Source organism: Lingula anatina, chromosome 9 (genome assembly GCF_051362555.1).
Source record: "Lingula anatina isolate TDL-2025a chromosome 9, LinAna3.0, whole genome shotgun sequence".
NCBI classification, from domain to species: Eukaryota; Metazoa; Brachiopoda; class Lingulata; order Lingulida; family Lingulidae; genus Lingula; species Lingula anatina.
Window position 1 is genome coordinate 779,905 of NC_141775.1, and position 23,963 is coordinate 803,867.

Below are 23,963 nucleotides of genomic sequence, written 5' to 3' on the forward strand. Positions count from 1 at the left end.
GGATATATAATATACCTAACTATTCTGTCAGTCTATGTTGTGGTAACTGTCACTGTCATTCACGTAGGTGTCAGCGAGGAGTAGTGTGTTAAGGAAGGTTCTTTTGTGGGCCGACTGTAACCTTACACCTTAACCTAGGTATCTCGTGCGAGCGTATATATAACTAGGCTGGGTATTGTAGCGCACATGTTGACTATTGTGGTATAACATAAGACAGGGCAGTCAATGGCCCCATTCAGAATAGGGGACTAACTAGTCCAAGGGTCAAATATGACGACCCACTACAAAGCTTGTCGTCTTCTCTCTAATAGACACTAAATAGATATCCCGTGGGGAAGTATTCAAGTGGGTCGGCCACATTTGATCCTCGAACTAGCTAGTCCACTATTCTGAATGAGGCCTATATAAAACTGACAGAGAACAAGGTGTGCGACACGCGGCACGGTTCAGAAAACAACGGAATCTACTGTTATCACACGGACGTCCGGAAAATGTACAGAATTGAAGAAGAGGTCCGATACAATAAATTTATAACAGGCTACAAGCGGAGTCTGTGGTCAGAGAGTAGGACTCCACGATTCTAAGGGCTCATTTTGAATGAAACTATGGTTCAACGTAGATCAAACCAACTACGCGTGGACTCTGTTTGTATTGAATCAGATTGATAGATGAATTAACAGGCCTCGTTTCCAACGTACTTCTGTAGCTTTTCCGTATTCTATTCGACGCCAGGAAGAGGCTTGTTAATCTGCTAATCTTATAGCATTCAGCGAGAGTCACTGCGGAGTTGGATTAATCTACGTAGAAGGATAATTTCTTTGGGAAGGCGCTCTAAAAACAGGGCGTGAATGCGCCGTCATCCGAGAAATGGTCGAGGTTATTCAAATAAAATGTCTGTTTAACGATCCGTTCAGAACATGACTCATCGTTTTAGCACGTTATAGTGTACATAAGTAACTGATTGTATATCACAAGAAGGACTCCATATATATTTTGCTAAGGTGGGGAGAGCGGAGAAGGGGAGGAGAGGCAAGGATGAAAAAACATCTTGCTGTGATCTATATGTTTGAAAGAAAAGAAGAAGCAATTTTTATCGTGTTTTGACTATAGTGTATCATATTATCTATCTCTGTGCATGCCTGTACTCACCAGCGAAGGCTGGCGTGAAATGTTAAGTATGAATAACGATATTTTCCCACTTTTCAAATAGTATAGCAGGGAAAATGTTGTATTGATGATAAGGTTCTGAAAAAGAAAGAACAAATGTTCATATTGCTTTTCCGTCTTTGACTGGGGTAAGTTAAATATACAAAAACAAGTCAATATATCATTGATAATTTAACCCTAAAATAGGCCGCCCTTTATTCAAATGACAAGTAAAAAAAATTAAGTGATATATGAATATATAAATGGCAAACTTAACTTTGAAAAAACACAACTGTTGTTTTGAGAATAAAGTAGGTATTTATATACATAAATAAATAGCTTTAGTGGGATTCCAAGATGGTAATTTGTGCAGTGAATTGATTTGTGAAGCATTGGTTATCTTGAGTAGCTTTTGGGGGGAGTGTTTCACTTTCTAGCTGGCGACCAAACTTTACACACAGTTAAAAAAAAACTGGGTACGCAGGTTTGAGATTTTTATCTCTATTTTCTGTCGCTCTAAGCGGTTTTCTCTCTAATTTTTTTCTCTTGTTTTTTTTTTTTTTCATTTGGTTTCATAAATAAAACGGAGTCGATGACAACAAGGTGAAAAATTCATTTTATTGAACTTGCGATTATTACCTTTTCCATATAGACTGGTTGTTGCTATATTCTAACAAAGACGAATAATAAGCGCTGACAACAGAATATATATATACGTGTATCCGTAAATTTTATTAATTCCGATACGCACATTCTACATTTGCGTTTTTTAATAGAAGTGAAGGTCATAAAGGTGTCAAGTGTCGCATGAAACAACAGCAGACTTGATCCACTGAAAAACTGAACTAAATGTATGGTTGCACCGTAAACATGAGTCTTCCTTGACACATGACATATAAATAGGTGTGCTATCAAATGGCCAAAATGAACACAGTGTGTAGGTCGGGTTCTTTAAACACGAAAAATGCACTCATATTATGAGGGGATAGCGCATGTCGGAGTGATCTACATGAAATCTTGGACATAAATTATGTCCAAGATGAAATCGACCCGACTGGTCAGCGAAAGGGAATGGTGAATTGAAATTCCGAAAATATTTCAAGGCACAGCAAGCGATAACCTATTCATTTAACACAGAAAGGGTCATTAATGAAGATTCATGCCCTACTTTGCCTGCTCCCATCAAACAAACAAAGGAAGAAATACTAAATTTTCTGCACTTACATTCCTGACCAATACTTGCTATATTTTGGTATCTTCTCATTAAACATGTATAATTTACCTTAAGTTAGCCCAAATTCATGCTCTCAAAGTGAAGACCAATTTTCGGGCGTATTTTAAAAGGAATTTCAGTCATTTTATTGATACTCTCTAAATTTCTCACGATGTTACAAGTAGTTAATTTTTCTTTCTATGAGCACCAGAGCCCTATTGTGTTTGTTGAGAACATGTATAAAGCACAACACAAATTGTGTCGCGCTTCTGATCTTGATGGCTCCTAGAACTATGAGGGCTAAGGAACTGATTTTTTTCACTGAAAGTTGCTGCTCTTTGAAGCAGTATCTTCTAAATACAATGTGAAATGAAATTAATCACAGTAAAAGCAACGTGATAATTTGCCAATTTAAGTGATTGTAGCAAACTTATAGATATTTTTCCTCAACGTTTGCGCCTCGACCATTTTCTATTTGTTTTCCCACAAAATAATACTTCCGATTTTATGTCATTTTCTAAATTATAAATCCGTAAGATAAAAACCATCAACTTATCTTTCGCAGACTTTTTCCCTCAAAGGAGTAATTAGAGAGCGAGAGAGAGAGAGAGAGAGAGAGACCGAAAACAAAACACAAAACAGAAAATAGTTTCATTTGCCAAATCAAAATTTATTTTCCCACTTATTCGATTTTTACACCATATTCCAAAAAGGGCTGAAATTTTAGAGTCTTTTATTTAAGATACGGTTTCAGCTGGCGCTGGGTAGTTTATACGTGTCCTACATAGAGGAACCTGTTGGGAGTGTTAGTTCCGGGTTGAGACCCTTCGCAGCAGTCCAGGCCGAACAGGCAGCATAACGCATTGTACTGGGCTGGAGCAACGGGGAACCCAGAGATGGCCTCTTTTGTCGAGCTAAAATGAGAATGTTTATTTATTTATTTATTTATTTATTTGCACATAAACAAAAATATTTCCATCTTTTGTTGAGCTAAAATGAGAATATTTATTCATTTATTTATTTACACACAATTTTTTTCTCTCCAAAATGATGCAGTTTTCCAACATAATAGTCTTTCTGTAATTCCAGCCAAGTCAAATTAAAAATGCACTAGAACGTGTTCACAAGCAGTTGATCCGCGGACGAACTAGTTTTCATTGCTTTGCCCCTGGTGGATGGCGGCGCGCTTGGGAGGTCAGGGTAGGCCGCGGATCAACTGGTTGTGAACGCGGCCTTTTTAAACCTGCTCATCCATGAGAAACTCGAAGACACATTATAAATTTTCTGTTTTTTATCCTTGACCTGTCCCCTCAACGAGAGAATACGGCTCCGCCACACAGAAAGAGAGAGAGAGAGAGAGAGAGAAAGAAAGAGAGAGAGAGAATAACCTTGTAACAAGCCAGTCCATGACATCAGCTGGGGTGGCATTCGGGTTGGTTTCCAAAAACAAAGCAACAGCTCCAGCCTGGAAGAGACGAAACCGTTTGTTAGGGCTTGAGTATTAAACTGCTAGATGAAATTATTTACCGCACAATGACATTTTTTTCTCAACTGTTGTGACTAATTGCCAGATGACGTGCAACATTTTTCTCCGTTCATCTCTAGTTTTTACGACGCTTACTACAAAGTGTATCACTTTAAAGCATCGGTGCATAACTGTATCAGAAAATGTAACTGCTGGAATTTTGAGTGAAGATTTGTGTAATATTAAGATCATTTATTAAGTAATATATCTATAACCGAGACATACCACATGAGGGGCAGCCATAGATGTACCTGAAAAATTTTAAAAAAAAGTATACTGACTTATTTTAAACCTTACAACGTATATTTAAGCTATCACCTTCATACAAATCTAAAAGGCCCGATTTTTCCATCTTTTTTCGATCCCCACTGCATATTTTACTTTGTTTAGAAGTATTATGTATTCCCTTTGAATTGCCAGATAATGGTATGTGGATAGGGATGTAACTCATCACCAAAAATTCACGTTTCATCCCCCCCCCCCCCCATATTCTGTAAGTAGGTATTTGTGCAAAGCCATGCAGCATTCAAAAAAAAAATAAATAATGAAATAAAACTGAAATAATTGCGGATCTATTTTCCTCCGAAAAGTGAAGAAAACATGGCATAATTAATATACAAATACAAAAAACGTGCCAAAACATGTACATGTATACTTATCACTGCAAAATGATACAATTACATATTCTTCGCAAGAAAGATGGTGGTAGAGAAAAAAACTTCGATATATAAGTTTATTATCACACGAACGTTCGTGCTCCCAGAGAGAGAGAGAGAGAGAGAGAGAGAGAGAGAGAGAGAGAGAGAGAGAGAGAGAGAGGTTTTCTCACCGCTCAAAGAAACAGTTCCAGAGGAAGTTCCTGCATCAGCTCCAATGATGTCTTTGCCCTGAAACACATCATTATAATTCCATGTGAAAAAATGAAGGCAGTGTCTACTATAGTACATCTTGCATTTTTGCACATGGGCGGAGGAGCTGGGACTATGGTGCCTTATTCTGCCTCTTTTATTTCAACCGCGCCAGTCTTAATTGCAGGAAGTATGGTGCTGGATTGTCTGCCAACTTTTTATGCCAAATGTGAATGAATTACATGTACATGTTATATTTTAAAAAACTACGTTCAACTTTTTAAAAATCACACACATACGCATTCACGCATGCGCACACATGAATATTCGTCCAATGCAGACAGTTATCAGTAGAATATCAAACACGTTTATTTTGTTAGCAGTTCAAAACTTTTCATTGTTATTATTATTATTTTTGGAAGATAACTGAGAACTGGAAGATAACTGAGAAAATTTGCTTGTCTTATGGCCTATTTTTCTCTAACATTTTATACTCACAGGGGCAATGATATCTACGCATTCTCCGTAGTTGGAGAAAGAAGCCTTGGCGTCTTGGTTTGTACTGGCCGCGACACAGACACTACAATACAAACAGCTCATTTTTAGCGACTCTTAAGGAAAAAAGGCCTCGTGCGAAATTCACGATAAGACAAGACCAATCAAGAAATCTAATCTTGAGAACTTGATAAAGTTATTGAACTATTTATTTTTAAAAATACAATTAAACGATAACAATTGGAATTAAAAGGAGAAGAAGAAAAGACTACGTAGTTAAAAGGTTAGCAGATGTGTTTTAAGTTTAAATATTTACTTACACATCACTAGCACCTGCCGGGGAGTAGCCGCACGCATCATCGTTGGAGTTTCCGGCCGCAGCAACAACAGTCACGCCCTGTGATTGGTTCAATAAATAGAATTACCACACATATCATAGACAAAAAATTCAGGTTCAAATAAAGCCCCTCATTATATTATGATTATCATTTATACTGTACCTGCAAAACAGCACTTGCATTTATAACAATTAAAAATGAAACACAGATTGAGGAAAAATAAAAAATAAGATAAGAACATACAAACACATTGTATAAGAAGCACTTTATTTATTTATTTATTTATTTATTTATTTATTTATTTATTTATCACCAACCGCTTGTACTGCTGCATTTGCTGCGGAGTTGATACTGCTTCCAGTGCCACCAAGCGACATGCTGTAATAACATACAGATTCAAATGTAATATATATATATAGACAGGAATTATAGAGTTCAAATGGACTTAACACTGCTTTAACCTACCTACTAGTATACTGTTAATATATCGATACGACTGTGTGTCTGTATTTAACTTACTGTTGTACATTTGGCCTTGATATTAAAAAGTCACTTTTTAGACAAGTAAAGACCTTTAAAAGGTCAAATACGAGCAAATTGTAACCTTATTCTTTCTAATGGCACTTACATGAATATTTCATAACAACTCAACGTTTAGCAAACCAAACGCTCTACATAGAATTTTAAGATAAATAATTGGTCCGGTTTAGCTTACTTGATGACTCCTTTGCGATTAGAAGTCCTTGCATAAGCTGCCACATCCTCTAGAGCTCCAATGATTCCCCTGTTAACATTTTCCAAAATAAAAAACATGTTTCGTATTCGCAAAGAATTTGCAATTTATAGGCAATGTACGGAATTTTTTATCAAGTTGATCACTTTTTTTCACAGTTGTTAAATTTGATCATTCGACCCTTAATGTTATCCTTAAGAAGGTGTTGGTGTTTTTAAAACATAAGGGCGATTCGCATATGGTCACGAGAAGACCCTTCTGTGACGTCACACAAGCACGGCTGTTAGCCCGTCAAACTGACTTCATTTATAAAAATTGACCAACCAAAAAGGAAAAAAGGAAGACTGCAAATCTTTTGATGATGAAAATATGCGTACGTGGTACTTCCACTTCCTTGATCAGAGAGCACTTTGACGGCGATCAATCTGACACCTCTGGCCACGCCCATGGTGTTGCCACCGACAGTACCTGGATAAGATAAATTAAGTGATGTCGTGATCAATGTCGCAAACAAGGTGACTTTCAGGTGAACATGTTTCCTTAAAACGCGTAGCAGTTGTCAGAATATCTCGAAAGTGAACAGATTTTCATTTCGTCACTAGTTCTTGCACAGCAAATACATATAACAATTCTATAGTAGGCCTATTACGAAATACGAGCGGCGTTTTATTTTCTATGGTCTGAAAAGTTAACCTGCTGATCATATTCACAATATAAATAAATAAATAAATAAATATCTTACCACATGTAACTTCGTGCTTGTCATCACTAGCACTGTGATCTTCTTGCCCAGATAACAATAATAAGGAGAATTAAAAAAAGGGAAAAAAATCTTACTAGCTACGTGTGTGCCGTGGCCATTGCCGTCCCTAGAGCTGGTCCCCTGGGGTTCACTGAACTGAGGCTAAAAAGGCAAATTATTTCAGCTATAATGCAATTAGCCAACGTGCAAAATTATTGTGAAATGAATTAAAAAGAGTATAAAAACATCTATGCAAATATTACACAAATGTGTGCACCTCTGACGCTCCTCAAAATTGTTCACTTTTTTGTGCAATCAACCATATAATATTAAACCTCCGCGTGAAGATTTGCTGAAAAACGATCAGGTATGTAATTTAGAAAGACCTAGTTATAGAGTATTTAAGACAGATACCTTATAAAAGGTTATGTCAACAGACTTCTTACACTGATTAGAGAAGAAATTTACATTTGCAATTTATATGTGCAATAGTGTTAGGTGTTTTCAGATATACTCCAATGATATTTTTTATTTCTTTTTCCATACATTCTATAATATTTGTTACATCATGCTGTGGATAGTTGTGAACACTGACGAAAGTTGCGAGAACAAAATCCAAAAAGAGATCGAAATCACCACTGACATTAAAAGTGGCGAAGTTGAAGAGAATCCTATGGACAATCTGTACGTACGTAAAGTGTCTTGAAGTCTACAGCTCTACCGCCGCTGAAGTCCCGGTGATTGACGTCGATTCCGCTGTAAATGAATATTAATTAAATATGCAAATTATATAATGAATATTAATAAAATATGCAAATTGATTAACGTGTATAAATAAAATATGCAGATTATATAATGAATATTTGTAAAATATGCTAATTATATAATATGCAAATCTATATAAGAATAGAATGTTTATAATGTTAGTATACATGTACATGTAAATGTGTGTGTATCTGTTTGTATATATTTTTAACTGGCGGATTTCATTTTGGCGAAAAAATGAGAAAATTACTACTCTAAAAAGGGTTTACTAACGATTTTGGGTGAGTTTATTGTATACATCGATGAAAAAAAGAAAATTTCTGCAATTTTTGGGACATTTCATTTTGGTATACAATGGACTAACGTTCACTGAACGCCTTTAAGGTAAGAAACAATATCCACTTACGTGTCGAGGATAAAAGCGTCAACTCCCGATCCATCAGCTGAATTACAGATATAAACTATTAACGATTATGTAAAATATTTTAAAATAGTGCTTCAAAAAATTCATCAAGCAAATAATAATGATCTTCTATTGTTAATTTTAAGGTTCCATAATATTATGTAAAATTCAACAACATAGGCATATTTTAATTATCAACAATAATAAGAAAACATAACATCAAAGTGCATTACTTGCCATTTATAAAAACTACAAGAACTTATATTAAGCCAAAGGAAATACCCTTGATCATCACTGACTTAAAAATTGCAAATTTTCTAAAGACAGCTAAGATGACGTCCATTAAATAATAATTGACCCAAACGTGCCAACACATACCATTTACATCAAAATATCCGTCGCGATTGCTTTCCACCTGGTCGATTCTGTCTAAACCCTGTAGTCAGAAAGTACAGTCATTCATAATAATAATAATAATAATAATAATAATAATAAATTTTATTTAAAGAGGATACATCATATAAAGTGCACACACTTATCTTACAAATAACTGCTGCTGCCTATTTTAATGCTCTGACATGCATTTTTTTTTTTTTTTTTTTTGGACATTAGGAAATAAAGATGACTTGCATTAAGTCAAAGGGCCCTTTCTCGATGAATTTATCGACCTAACTTCTGCGCCCTAGGGGGGACTCTCCCGGAAGCTGACAGCAATTTAGCGTGAACCACCAGGGAGTTAGGTCGATCCAGATGGATCGATCTAAATCTGTGGGAACCCAGTCTTAACCCCCCCCCCCCTTTACACTGAAGGGGTCCTTTCTGTGTCCTTTGTGCGGCCATGAAACTGGCATCGCTGAGGTCGTAGAAAGGAGGTACACGCATCGCTTCGGTTGCAGAATGAATGCTCAATGGCCGGCCAGTTGTCGGCACGTTAAGTTTTTTATTATAATTTTTGCTCTCAAACAAGGCCGTACTACAGGACGCAGAGAGGATGCCGTCCACTGTTAAGGGGGTTTTACTCACCCATAGGTTAGTAGCCACTCGGGAAGCGTACAACAATGTGTCCTGTTCAATAAACTCAATGTCATCATCATCTTGCAGAGACTCCAAGAGCCTGGAAAAATATTAAGCATATTAGGGTAGCCTCCACAAAGCCACGTATGTGACAGACGGCAAGACGGAACATTAGCAAATATGTAAATCAATGTGGCTATCGGTTAGGTTAGACATATACAAATTTACTACCTAGCAGCTCAATTTTTTTAAATTGAGCTTGTACTCACTACATTCCGTATTTCATAGCAATAAAAACAAGCTGACCGACTAACAATTGAATGAATAGACAAGAACATTTATTTTCATTTCTTTATATGGAGAACTCTTTGTCTTACTTTACCTGGAGTTAGCGTGTACGGTGAAGAACTTGGCGTTCCCGATTTCCATCTTCCTGCTGCCGACGTCGGCGTCGGAGGGCTCCTCACCTGCGGCCATAAGTCTGTTCAGTACCACACGTCCTCTCATGATGACACGGTTCACTGGTGGAAAGAAAATGAAGAAATATTAATATCACCTTGTAGACATCTTTAATGACATTGGCGAGTCCACAGGGTCACAGCGTGCACGTGAATCTCCCGTAACTGCTGAGGTACACTGTTTACCCTCCTTACCCAAAACATTGAAAGGAATAGGTGAAAGGAGTTACAATATAGGAAACGTTCACAATTTTCTTCCTGCGTTACACGAGGAATTGTCTTCGTTTTGGCTACGAAGTATTTACAAACAGTGATGTTTTGTCACTTTCTCGTACCTCTCATCCAACCATCAATACCCCCCTACGCCCCTCTCTCTTTTTTTCTCCTTCACAAAATGCAATAAATATAATACCATTCAAATGGAAGCGTTAAACACATTCAGGTCTGTCTTGGAACGTTAATAGTCAATAAAGCGACACCTACCGTCGGCATTGTCTTTCACTTTCACAATGAACGTCCTTCCGTCTCCGGCTACATCCCTACTGCGAGATGACATCAGCACAGGGGCTGAAAGTTGTCCCAATTTCAAAATATTTGTTATAAATATTTATAAAGCTGAACTGACAAGCATGTACGATCATGTTTTTATAAAAGCGGCCCATTTTTCGATTCTTCAAAATCACGAAACCTATGCAACTGGAAGTTAATGGTATAATGACGCAGAGAAACACTTGTACTTCAGTGCATGCAGCTACCGGTACATGTAAAATTCATATCAAACATACATAAATGAAACGTAAATTGCCTTAACGTTAACTGGCAGTGCTACGGGGTTACAAAAAAGATAAATGACGGAAAAAAAGATTAAGGGAAAAACAGTGACCATGGCTATAACGGCGTCAAATTAGGCACTGTGCTTTTTGATGCTTAAAGTATATAACGCACCTGACAAATTGGCCACCGGTAACAAAAGAAAAAACGACTTACACATTTCACATTTAGTGGAACTTACCTCTGCCATTAGCAACAGCTACAAAGGCAACGACCAAACACAAAAGTTGGACCTTCATCTTCTTCTAAATTATGAAAAATAAAAACAAACTTTACTTTGCGTACGTGGGTTAAGTCAAACCCCAAGGAAGCCAGGTAAATTGAACATGTAAAAAAGAAATGCCAATCGGAATCAATCAGTTATACAAGACACTTTCGATTTTACCAAACAGGACAAAACTCTGACATGCCTGCAATCATTTAAAGTGAATGTAAACAGAAAGAGCAAAAAAAGAGCAAAAACACCCCACCCGTTACTTGAATCGCTCGTGTTGATCATGAAATGTTGCTCAAAACACGGCACCTTCTAAACCCCTGTAGACCAAATTCTACAAAGGTAACAAAAACCGGAGAAGATGGCAATAATATCCCCCTCTCCGTGTTATTTCGAACAATGAATTATTATCACGTTGAAACCATTTTGAGAATACTCACGGTTCTCAGTGTCCTAGGACCAGAATCTGCTGCTGTGTACATTTAGCTCCCTTTTTATACAGTATGGAACCCCTCTCACCCTGGGAACTTCGTGCCGCCGTCAGATGCCCTAAGTGCGACTATATGGCCCATCAAATGTTGAAGCACTCTTGTTCGGATGCAGATCCTACCTAGGGATTATTATTGGTGCTTTCGCCGGCACTCAGTTTGTAATGGTCTGATAATAATTTTGGGGTAGCTTCACAAACGAACGTAGGCCTGGGATTTTGTTTTAACTTTTAGACCTAAAATATGGCCTGGTTGTGTTGAATCCACATTCTGCTTAAATTCAGTATGCATTTGCCTTAAGTGTTCACCACGTTTTCTTGTTATAAAACAGGCACAATATTAGATCTATCTGGACGACTTTTTTTCTTTATCTAGTGTACAAAGCTGACGAAAATGTTGGCTGAAAAGTTTAGAGCAGTTTCCGGACCGAGTTCATTTGTGAAACTGGTTAATGGTCCTTACTGATAACGATGTAAGGAGTTTCACACGTGGCACGTTCGCTAAAAATCGTTAAAGATAAAACTAACGCAGGATGACAGATGCATTTGACAAGCAGGGATACTATTCCAGTAGTGATCCATGAAGGACAATTTTTTTTTAATTCTTTATACGCACTTAAATTAGACAATAATGTTGAGAATATGTTATATTGGCATTTTAATGAATTCTTTGTAACAACCGTTGGGAGTGGACCAAGTAACAAACGATAAGATACAGAATTAATATACATGTATAAAGCAAACGGAAATTCAAACTGTTGAAGTTGGATTCATAGTGGATATAGTGACGACAACAACAACAATTTGAGACTCAAACGTATGCTCACCAATGTATTTTTATCCAAGGTATTTATGTTCTATCTCACTGTGCGGATCGCATATTTTCTGTACATTAACTTTTGTGTGGTCATAAGAAGCTTCCATTTTTATTTACTAATTAACATTTTTATTATTTCTTTATTATGGAATCAATTTGAGTCTTGTTTACATCACTTACAATTAGATATCCAAAGTATCATGTGTAATACATTATAGTTGGAAAATTCCCTAAGATTAGTATGAAGCAGTTCCAAACGTTCTGCCAAATCACTTTTTTTTTCATGAAATTAACCAGTCAATGCAACTAAAACGTTACCTGACATTGACATTTTCCATTCTTGCCAAATAAGAAAACATTTTTTGCATTCGTTCAGTTGAAGTTACATATGGTGTAGAATCCCTGTGAGGCATAAAAAAATACTGTCAGTTTTATAATCTACTCAAACAAATTTCACATTCCCCCCCCCCCCCCAAAAAAAAAAGAATCAAGTTAATTATTTTGTCTGCCAATTAAAGTTCACCTTCTTGAAGTTTCTAGTAGTTAATTTGGCTTATCTCTCCAGTTCGTAAAAGTCCGCCAAATGACATACAAATGGACGGCACGTTACTGCTGCACGCGGAAAACCAAGATTATTTAAACGAGAGTTGGTGGAAATTTACGACCGAAGTTTATACAAAACATATAAAGAAAGCGTAATATACATGTTTCGAGATGTATGAAAATATGAATAACCTTAGGATTTCTATCAGTTGTGCTATTTGAAATTATACGGTGACATTTGGGTTTATATTGGCAACGTTTTCACAAGCCAACTCGCTTCCAATGCATTTTTAAGAAAAGTGTGCTTGATGTTAATAACTTGCTAATTTTTCTTATTCGAATTTATTTAATTAATTTGCAATAAGTCAAAGTGTAACCAATTAACTTTACAACATAATAGATTAGACTTGGAATAAGTTTAGTCTGTCTTTAGTTCCGTAGTCTATATATAGTCTGCCCGTACATTGCTAACTTCTTGATCACATGATCGGGAAATCGCGAGAACTCACCGGTGCTCAAACTACCCTTTGCATAAAAAAAGGCACAGTTTAATCCAATGAGGCAGTTGATAGAGCAGTGATCAATGTGACAGTAACATATTGCTGACCCTCAAGTTCAGTTTTCAAACATGAGGTACACCCCTCTGCTTAAATGTTTTTTTAAATTAATATTAATAATATTAATCTCTCATATTAATCTCTCATATCAATTTTATCTTAATTTGCTTCTGTAGAATCATACATGTACATACAAACATGCAATTATTGTAGTAGTAGTAGTAGTAGTATAAAGTAGTAGCTGTGGTTGTAGCAGTACAGTAGTAGTTGTTGTTGTTGTTGTTGTAATACATCTACTCACAGTAAAAAATATAATATCCATATGATATAAGATGACTTAAGATATGGTTTGCTAGACAAAAGATGTTTTGGATGATATTGATAGAAAATTAATATAATTTCAGCAACCCCACATATGTATAACCACAAATGAAGGCAAAATCGGCACAACAAGTTCAATATAACACAAACCGACTCCAGGCAAGTTTATTCAATCAAGCAACCAAAAATTGGAAACAATAAATCTCAGTCACTTTAGAAATTCATAACGCAATTATATTTTATTTGTGTTGTCTTTTAAGCACTCTGGGCAAGTCCTGATCCTTGGGACTATTTGGAACCGTCACTTCCAACAAAGAGGAACCTATTTGGCGTGGCCATAGGTCTAACCAAGGAGGAGGGACAGCAGAAGTCCCAGTCAAGGGCACAACAGATGTGTTCAGGTGGCGCTGTTGTTGGTTGTGTACTTCCGGGAAAACCGGATATGACGTCCATGGTTGCTCTGGAATGATGACGCAATTTTGAACTTTTTTATTTCTTTTTCAGGAATAATCTATGGTATGATGCTTGTAGTCCGGTAGTCAAATTTATATTATGTGTCGGTCCTGATGTATGAGTTTATGTCATAATAATAATAACATGTAAACTTCTTATTACTTGTCTTTATCTTGAATAACAAGTCCAAGATGAGAGATGATTAAACAATGGTTGTCTCGGCTCGGTAAATTAAGTTCATTCAACACTAAACATTTCTGCAAATCTTACACAAAACATGTGTCACCGACACAAAACAGATATAAATGTATCTCACCCGTCGTAAAGCCAGGACTTCACATCATCTGGAGTGGCATTCGGTGAGCTGCCCAAAAACAAGGCTACTGCTCCAGCCTAGAAAATACGAGACTTCTTTTTTTTATATAAATTTCCGGGTTTTTTTTAATATTTAAAAAGTGCACAAGGTGTTTACTAGACTAATTACCCTGAGATTCTGCTTGTGAAAATGTGAGAGTGTCTAAACCTAAACTTTAAGTGTATGCATTCATAAAGCAAAAGTTATATTTCTTATTGTACCAGTTAGCAACAGCTGCAGTTCCGCATTAGACAACGAATCGTGAGAAATGTGATGCAACTACAATGACGCTGAAAATACACATACACGACCCGTTTTTTTTTCAAATGAATCTTTAAAGAACAATGGGTTACAAACATATATAACGCTTATAATTATCGAATCACACCAACTAACGCAATCCGATATTTTCATATGTATATGTGTATAATATGTGTTATACTCCTTCGTTATACATGTACTTACCACATGTGGGGCAGCCATAGATGTACCTAAAACATATAAAGCTACATATAGAACCTTCCAAAGCCATTTCAACCAAACTATTGTCGATTTAGCTTATAAAACCTCCCAAAATCTTCAAATGTATCGTTCCCAAAAGCTAATTGCTAGCCAAACATTTCGTCTCGTCGCGCTGAGCGTATAAAAAAGTTTGGTTACATGCCATTGCATAACTACATAAAGTCACTTTCTAATGAGGAGAAAATGTCCCCAAATTTTGTATCTTTAAACCAAAAGAATTTTAATAGCTACAACTTTGGGGTTTAAATGCACTGTGTCATGAATTATCGGATACACTGTATGAGAGAGAGAGAGAGAGAGAGAGAGAGAGAGAGAGAGAGAGAGATTACCGCTCAAGCTGACAGATCCACTTCCGGAATTGGCGTCAGCTCCTAAGATGGACTGGCCCTGCAACAGGTATTGTTAAGATCAACTGTAAGTCAGAGGCGGTCCAGGTTTTGTAAGGGGAGGGTGGAGGACACAATAAGACAAAGACATTTGAGCTGCTTCACTTGAAAAATTAAAAACGGTACACGAGGCCAATTTCACTACAATATGTCGGACACAAGGAAAGGAGTTTGGTTTTATTTCGTCTCCTTAGACATTTGCGAGTGGAGGGGGAGTGAGATGGGGGTCAGAGAGAGGTGCTTCGGGACTGAAGGAGAGGTGCTGGTCTACTGAGTCCTTTCTTGGGTCCAATCATAAATGTCGAACTTTATTTTAGCTTACTTAGGTCAACGTCAGGGATCTACATTTTCTTTCTCGTCACTATGGGTACACTGTCTACATAAATCGGTTTCAGGTTTATGGATTTGCATATTCTGTTGGTATTTGGAGATTGAGGGCATGGCAGAGCGATTTTTCTAACTTTTTTTTCTAACTCTCGTAAAATAATCATTTATAAAATTATCAACGCTGTGAAAACTGTCAAATGAAAACATTTTTACGTAATAGAAACAGTTGAATGCATTACTTCATACTCACAGGGGCAATGATGTCAACGCAAGAGCCGTAGTTGGAGAAAGACGCCTTGGCGTCTTGGTTTGTACTGGCCGCAACGCAGACACTGGAAAATGGGAAGATATTATTTATCAGATAATTCACTCTAAGCAAAACTGCGTTGAGAATAACATGTGGCAAGCTTTAAGCTTTTACAGTTTTTAAGGATATATGTACAAACTATATTAAATTAATTGTCCGCGCTTTGATACTATAGTATAGTAAATATATGTTCTTACACTTCACTAGCACCAGCCGGGGAGTAGCCGCACGCATCATCATTGGAGTTACCGGCCGCAGCAACAACAGTCACGCCCTGTGATTGGTAAAAATATTTAATGTACTAGTAGGGCCTATAGAACATTGACGTAAAATATTGAACTGCATTGCACAAACATTTACGTAACATGCAAACTGGTCTGAAATATTGCCCGCGTCTTTTTATGCGATACAGGTGCAACTTATTCACAATTGTTAACAACCAACGGAAAAGAGAATGGAAAAATATTTCCATCTTTTGGAAAAACACAAAATGCACTTATAGGCAAATCTTTATACAGTAAAAAGATTGATAATCATTTGTATTCACATGCTTAACTAAATGTCATCTGCACTGAAAAGTCCGTCATATTCCGACTGAATTCGAATGTGCTTTTTAAACCTACCGCCTGCACTGCTGCATTTGATGCGGCATTGATACTGCTTCCGGTGCCGCCGAGCGACATGCTGCAAAAGCAAATAAGTACAATTTGTGTGAAATATATTTGAAAAAGACACACACTTGATAACTGCTCTCAGTTATTATAACGATATGTCCAGATGAGATTTAAATGAAATCGTGAAGATCTCAAAATTATAAATCTAATTTTCACAAATATTTTAGTTTAAAAAAGACCTACTTGATGACTCCCTTGCGATTGGAGGTTCTAGCATACGCTACCACGTCTTCAATTGCCCCAATGATACCACTGTTCACGACAAAGAATAAAATAATAAAAAATTAAAGTTATTAGCTTTATAACGGGGACTTTTTCGTTACTCACACGGTTTAACTCAAAGATTCGGACAAAGTGATCCCAGTATTATATTTTTTTCAGTTTGTAAATCAAAGAGAAAACAAGAGAGACTCCATGACAATGAATACAGATTTCATTGATTTAGCCCAGTCTTAGATTTTGACCCACTTTCAGTGCGTCACGCTAACCCTAACCTGTATGAATCAAATGGAGGGCACGCGGGATCTGTTACCCCCAGTTTCTTATCACCCGATATGTATACGTTTACATTTAAAACAAAAGATGTGTTTTGACATTGCTTACATGGACGATAACACGTGTTTTTCTGTGTTGTTCCTAATATGCCTAATGATCTTACTACTATGAGTTTATGAGCGTACCTGTAGCTACCTTTACAGAATAAGATTTTATGTCAAACTCTCAAAATAAAGACAGCTTTTCTGATGCGAAATAAAAGAATGAAGGATTAAAATATTTTGATGATGAAATTGTGCATACGTTGTACTTCCACTTCCTTGGTCAGACAACACTTTGACGGCGACCAATCTGACAGCTCTGGCCACGCCCATGGTATTGCCACCAACAGTACCTGGAAAATTAAGTGATGTCGTGATCAACATTGCTTTGTTTACTTAAAGTGATAATAACTCTTCGTTTCGGCCAAAAAATGAATTTTCCTGGAGTAAACAACAATTTTCCCATACTTACCAATGGTTAATGAATCCATTTTTACATTCAAAGTTAGTCCCTGGTTTTTTTCTAAAAAGTTTGGTTTTTTGTTAAAATCTCTTAAGAGATTTTAACATAGTATGGTCATCAATGGAGGTCACGTGGTCAAAAGACAAGCTCAGATATCAGAATAATAGCTATAACAGCTGTTTTTGTGGGAAAACAGAATATATTATATTTTTATGAGTCACTCACAATGTTTTTATTGTGAAATACAGATTTCATACGAAGAGTTATTATCCCTTTAATATGAAAGTTAAATCTGAGTTTCCATGAAGAAACAGATAGCACGCCTACTAGAACAGCGTGTGTTTCCGATAAGCGTCAAACAGGAGAGATTGATTTTTTTTTCAGTTTGTTACTCAAATTTATTTTGCTAATACATCTTTTTTTCTTTGCAGTTCCACGTTATATATTTGCTGATCACGCAATTAACATTGTACTGTACTCATACAGTAGCTTTCCTAATTAAATATCATAGACTGCTGGCCTGATTGTACTTTTTAGAAGTAATGAAGGATCAACTTACTAGCGACGTGAGTTCCGTGACCGTTGCCGTCACTGGAACTTGGGCCGTATGGCTCGCTGAAAGCGCTCTGGAGGTATAATAGAAACAGTTTTCACAATACTAACTACACTGTTGACTCTTGACCTAGCAATAGACGTAAGACTTAAGTGTGTATATATACTACCTCAAAAGAATGACCAATGCTCTTCATAAATAGGTAAAAATTTCATTGTTAACTTTTTCTCGAGCTCATATGAGCATTTTATTTTAAATATGGAAAACTTGTAATAGAATTTATTAAGCAATATGTGTAAGACAAAGCCATGAGTAAACATATATGTATTAAATAAATTTAGATCACATACGTAAAGGTCCTTGAAGTCGACAGCCCTGCCAGTCCTGAAGTCACTGTGAGCCACGTCAATACCCCTGTAAGTTAAAAAATGATATTCACAATTATACAGTGTTATCTGACACCCCTTCTCATTTAATGTCATATGTGTTCTACATGTTTGATGTTGAACCAAAATATATGTTGGACATCCACAGAAACAGATGTGTAGTTCAATCAAAGGTCTTTAACACGACCTGAATATACGCCACCGTATTTGAACTGTCGTTAGGATATTGGATTTTCAACTTTGCCTTGATGGCCACTACTTTCTTTATCTCAATCTAATACAACTTGCGGTGCTAGTTAATCAAATGAACATAACATCAATTAAAGCAACGTTGGAATTTGAATAAAAGAATGTGCTTTTGTCAAAACCCTTTTAAACCATACTTTCTCTGTGCTTATACCAATATCAAATGCAGGCAACATATTTATAATTTTGAAACAAAATTTTCCGCAAGGCAATGTTTATTCCATTTGTCTTTGAGGACATTCTGAGCTTAACTTGCTGGTCATCGGACAGACATCTGGACTCAGGCTGCACCCGAACAGTTGAAGATGATAAAAAGGCAGTTTCTAAATATAATTTTGGAAATTCAGTGTTACACTTACGTGTCAAGGATGAAGGCATCGACACCCGCTCCGTCTCCTGAATAACAAATATAAAATATTGATCAGAGAGAGAGAGAGAGAGAGAAAGAGAGACAGAGAGAGGTTAGAGGCATTTTCGGGGCCAGTGAACCCCTACCTACATGGACATGTACCTCAACTGATTAACTCAGAAACAAAACGATAATCTCGTGACGTTAAAATCAATCTCTAAAACATCTTTGCCGATTGTAATTTTCTCAACGGGTTTGAATAGGCACCTTTGTGACAAAGGAAAAAAATGCTGATTTTTTTCTACATTTTTAACATATAAATACGTAAACTTATAAAGGTCTAACACACACTGTGTTAATTAGTCACGTACCTACAGGGTCAAAGCACTGGTCACGGGTACCTGACCTCTGGTCAATTCTGTCCAGACCCTTAAGTTATAAAAAATACACACGTGTCATTTACGGTTTATAATAAAAATGCGTAATTCTCATTTCATAATTATATCATTAACGTTTAAGGCTCGAGATTGTTTACTCGACACAAGTCCCTGGCAAAGATCTAAATATCGAAAGCTTGGGCATTTTTATCTCTTGATTTATTCATCATTTCCGCAACTTGATCGAAATAGAATTAACTGATAGACTTTTTTTTAATTTTTTTAAACCTTGCATTTTAGATATTTTGTTTTAAATTTGCTTAAGTATGTCTTTCAATATTCCTTTATTCTTACTTACTAATGGTTTTATCCAACTATGATGCAATGATTGTATTTATCCAACCCTCGGGTTGCAAGTTTGGTAATAATAATAATAATAATAATAGATATCAAAAATGATTAAATTCTTTCAGAGTCTAAATAATGAAGACGCAAACTAACACTACTACACTTGGTCCACGTAAATGGTCGTATTAAACAAAGGTGTTTTCATGGCCTGATGTCCTACATGTGGGTAAACGATGCCCGCAAGCCGTAAGATTTATGCTCGGGCATTATAGATATTTATCCACTGGCGGATCCAAGATTTTGATCAGGAGAGGGTATAAAGACACACCAATAACCTCTTCATGTTTACATGATAATCTTGCATGCTAATATAAAATATCCCAATTAAAACGAAAAATATACTTTTTAAAGCATGCCGTGTAGGGACAGAGAAATTGATTGGATTTTGTTCGCTCGTTTTTACATGTACCATTTATTGGCAGGGAAGGACGAGAGGGGGGAGGGCTTCTTAATCTAAGGGGGGGGGAGTACATGTACGTGCCCCGTGCTGCTGGTGTGCACCTCTCTAGGTTTAGCCTCATTATCTGTATCCAAGTACCCGCACTCACCCAGAGGCCGCTGTTGTCAATAGGGACACAAGCTGCCGTGTACAACAACGTGTCCTGCTCAATAAACTCGATGTCATCGTCATCTTGAAGAGCCTCCAGGAGCCTGGGAATTTTAATTCAAAATTCAGCAATAAAAGTATTTTCCCTGCTTAACCAAACTGATACATCAATGAAACGTTGAGTTGATTTATTGATGTATTTATTTATCAATAAGTATATGTATCTATTTATTTATGAAAATTAACTTTTTGAATTATCTCTATTGAACTATTTACATAAACGGAAGGATTGCTGAAATAAATAAATAAATAGATAAATGCCTCGTTCCTTCTAGAATTAAATATTTTAATATTTTTTTCACCTGGAGTTAGCGTGGATGGTGAAGAACTTGGCGTTCCCGATTTCCATCTTCCTGCTGCCGACGTCGGCGTCGGAGGGCTCCTCACCGGAAGCCATCAGTCTGTTCAGTACCACGCGTCCTCTCATGATGACACGGTTCACTGGGGGGAAGAAATAGTGAGCCATACGTTTTTATGTGTATGATCATATGTTAACGTGTTTTATAATTTGTTAATCCGCTTATTAAAAATATGACTTTTTATTCTCTCTCTCTCTCTCTCTCTCTCTCTCTCTCTCCATGTGTAATGATTTTGATGTTGCGTTTTCTTTAAGAAAACGTGGATCTCACGAAAATATGTGGTATGCAAAGTTAACGTGCACACAGAAAGGGCACACACAAATGCACACATATACACAGTGATACGCACAAATACAAACACACACGCAAAGAGAGAGAGAGAGAGAGAGAGAGTGGTCATAGAATGCTGAAAATCAATACAGCGATACTCACCGTCGGCATTGTCTTTCACTTTCACAATGTACGTCCTTCCGTCTCCGGCTACGTCACTACTGCGAGCAGCCCTCAGCACAGGTGCTGAAATATTCACAATATTCAAGAATTGAAATTCAGCGCACCAACTCAACTATTTTCACGCTTCATCGGCCAATATATATTTTTAAATCAGTAATATACTTCTGCAAAGTGCTTTTAATTGTTTCAGGTTATTCATTTTATCAAACGTACCTCTTCCGCTGGCAAAAGCCACAGTAGCTGCGATCAAAACGAAAAGTTGTGCCTTCATCTTGATCTAGAAAATATGAAAACTAGCAAAGATCATGGTTTGTATCATACATGTATATCAATCTATCTAGAGAGAACATGTAAATTAATATGAATTTAATACTACTCCATTTTCCATTCTTATTAACCGTTATTATAATTTAAAAGTTGCATAATTCAATAACTTAACCATACTACTAGTACCTCATTCGTTCTACAGGCTAAAAATAGAAATCTGTTATCTTTTTATCCACATTTAATTGAATTTTTAGGCAAACATCAGGATCTAGCCTCTGATAAAGTAATTTCTTTGTGCTGTAAAAACATCCAAAAAGTACTGCAATCCCAATAATATTAGACGAGATCGGTGTGTTTTGTTATAAAAATTAATGTCGTTAAAAGTTTGTTAAATACTCACGCGGTGACCTCTGTAGTCGAAAGTATGTCTCTGAGCCTTTAAACCCCCTTTTATAGAGCTCTGCGTCTCTCTCGCTCTGGGAATATAACGCGCAGGACAGATGGTCGGGGAACCACTCAAGGCTTCATTTCAGAGCGCGGGGCACTTGTCGAAATTCAAGTGAAGTGCACAAGTTGTTACCTGAGCGTGTAGTGTCGCGAAAATGTGACTGCTGGGTGATAAAATAATTACACTTTACTGATAAACCACCTGTTTAACATGTACGGATAGTTTGGCTGTGAAAATGGATAGTTTGGCTTAAAAGAATAAAATAATAAGAAGAAAAGGGCGAGGAGGATGTTCGGGTCTTGTGTCGGAATAGATTGAGTTTTGTGCTGAACACTGTTTACGTGACCAAAGTTAGTGCGTTTAATTTTTTTTTTCATTATGCATTATTGCTTTTCCCTTGAGTATGTTGGTGTAGGAAGATAGTTAGTATATCTACGTGAATTAAGACACTGTTTATTAATGAGACAATTCAGCGATAAACATACCATGTATTATTTGCCTTTTTATTACATAATAACACTGTAAACTGAAAGGCTCGTCAGCGTGAGATTTTCACCGCGTGTTTCGGGTACGTATTGCTTAATTGTTTTATTACGTGTGAATGCTTTGTGTAAGCGTCAGGGTATACAGCACATGGACTTTCAGAACGTTATTCCACCCTGAATCAAAGCTACTTTGGCGGCGTACACATGCTGAGAGTGAAGCAATGAGGTCTCTACCCGGTATCTGCTCTTTTACCCAGGGGGGCGATTGGGGATCGTTTTCCAAAGATGTCCAGTTTGAAGAAAGGATATTTGCACTCTCTGTCGCTCTCTCTCTCTCTCACAGACACACACAAACACATAGCCTACACATGCATACACACGCAAGACACTTGTAAATGCATATATATATATATATATATATATATATATATATACCCATACCCAAGTTTAAACGCATGCCTACACACGCAATTACACACAAACACACACACACACGCGCACACACACACACGAACGCAAACACACACTGTGCGCAACCTTTTTTTTTTAGGAACACGGATTTATTTTATGTAATGTGTGAACGTTTGTAAACCTCTCCCCAACACCACCACCCTCTGTTTACAAATGGTCCAAGGTCAGATTTTGAATTAAAAAGGCCCACAATAAATCAGTCTTCTAATTTATGTTTTTATTTTTTTTTTTTTTTTTAAGATTTGAGACGATAGCCCATATATATATAACACACGGCTGAGAGGGCATTCGCCTTGTTTTGGTAAATCTTGCAGAAATTTTGTGCTGTTTGAAGAATGTAGTGCTATCGGCAAACTGAGAATTGTTTTATATTACATCAAAAATTATTCGTGTTATTTGCTGTGTCCTGCGTCAGAGTTTCTTCTTTATTTCTTTATTATTTTTTTAAGCAGGAAATGTTTCATAGCAAGAAAAGAAATCAAATATTTAGTGGACAGTTGAGCGTTCTCAAGAAGCATGCCAGATATAAATGCGCAAAAGTATGTCTGACACAATGCATTACCATGTCGCATTATTGGACCTCTTATACCCATTCCATAGAGTTTCTGTGTATAATAGTATCTCTTTGATTCAGACTGACACGTCAGCAATTTACATAAAAAATTGAGACAGCAAGGGCAAACATGGAGGGTTCAGAACTATTTTATACCACGTAGTAATCAGGTAGAAACTTGCCTAGCAATAACCTTTTAGCCAAGTTACTTTCTAGCCATTTTGCAGGTGTGACCAAACTGGGGTTAGGGTTAGCCAGACGTAAGTGGGACAAAATTTAGGACGAGGCTCTCCTCTGCAAATTAATGGGAACCGGACTGTCTATCACGTAACACCCCCCCCCCCCCCCACAAAGAAAAAAAATGTTCCTGTCGCCCCCTCCGTACACTCCTCTCCCAGCCCTCTTCAGTCATTCACCCAACCTTTCATTCTCTTTCTCTCTCTCTCTCTCTCTTTTCAGTGGCATCTATAAAGCATACCCCGACCTTCATGTTTTCAACCTTGTCTCAAAACTTTTCAAAATATTCAA

At 36.8% G+C, this 23,963-nt stretch overlaps 2 protein-coding genes across 2 annotated transcripts; both read right to left on the reverse strand.

Moving 5' to 3' along the window:
• Window positions 1-3,008: 3,008 nt before the first annotated feature.
• Window positions 3,009-11,247, reverse strand: LOC106171862 (uncharacterized). Its single transcript, XM_013552354.2, has 18 exons — window positions 11,166-11,247; window positions 10,693-10,756; window positions 10,164-10,247; window positions 9,605-9,743; window positions 9,232-9,322; window positions 8,587-8,644; window positions 8,212-8,248; window positions 7,733-7,796; window positions 7,136-7,202; window positions 6,676-6,766; window positions 6,281-6,349; window positions 5,883-5,943; window positions 5,548-5,624; window positions 5,231-5,312; window positions 4,714-4,771; window positions 4,110-4,135; window positions 3,748-3,824; window positions 3,009-3,273 (listed from the first exon to the last, which is right to left on the reverse strand). The coding sequence occupies exons 1-18, from the start codon at window positions 11,205-11,207 to the stop codon at window positions 3,129-3,131; spliced, it is 1,332 nt and encodes a 443-aa protein (XP_013407808.2). The 5' UTR covers window positions 11,208-11,247; the 3' UTR covers window positions 3,009-3,128.
• Window positions 11,248-13,583: 2,336 nt separating this feature from the next.
• LOC106180108 (uncharacterized) lies at window positions 13,584-21,965 on the reverse strand. The gene is made up of 18 exons (XM_013563998.2): window positions 21,879-21,965; window positions 21,425-21,488; window positions 21,191-21,274; window positions 20,702-20,840; window positions 20,341-20,443; window positions 19,379-19,436; window positions 19,018-19,054; window positions 18,377-18,440; window positions 18,033-18,099; window positions 17,273-17,363; window positions 16,658-16,726; window positions 16,424-16,484; window positions 15,998-16,074; window positions 15,744-15,825; window positions 15,110-15,167; window positions 14,724-14,749; window positions 14,220-14,296; window positions 13,584-13,910 (listed from the first exon to the last, which is right to left on the reverse strand). The coding sequence occupies exons 2-18, from the start codon at window positions 21,480-21,482 to the stop codon at window positions 13,739-13,741; spliced, it is 1,323 nt and encodes a 440-aa protein (XP_013419452.2). The 5' UTR covers window positions 21,483-21,488; window positions 21,879-21,965; the 3' UTR covers window positions 13,584-13,738.
• Between the last annotated feature and the right edge of the window lie 1,998 nt (window positions 21,966-23,963).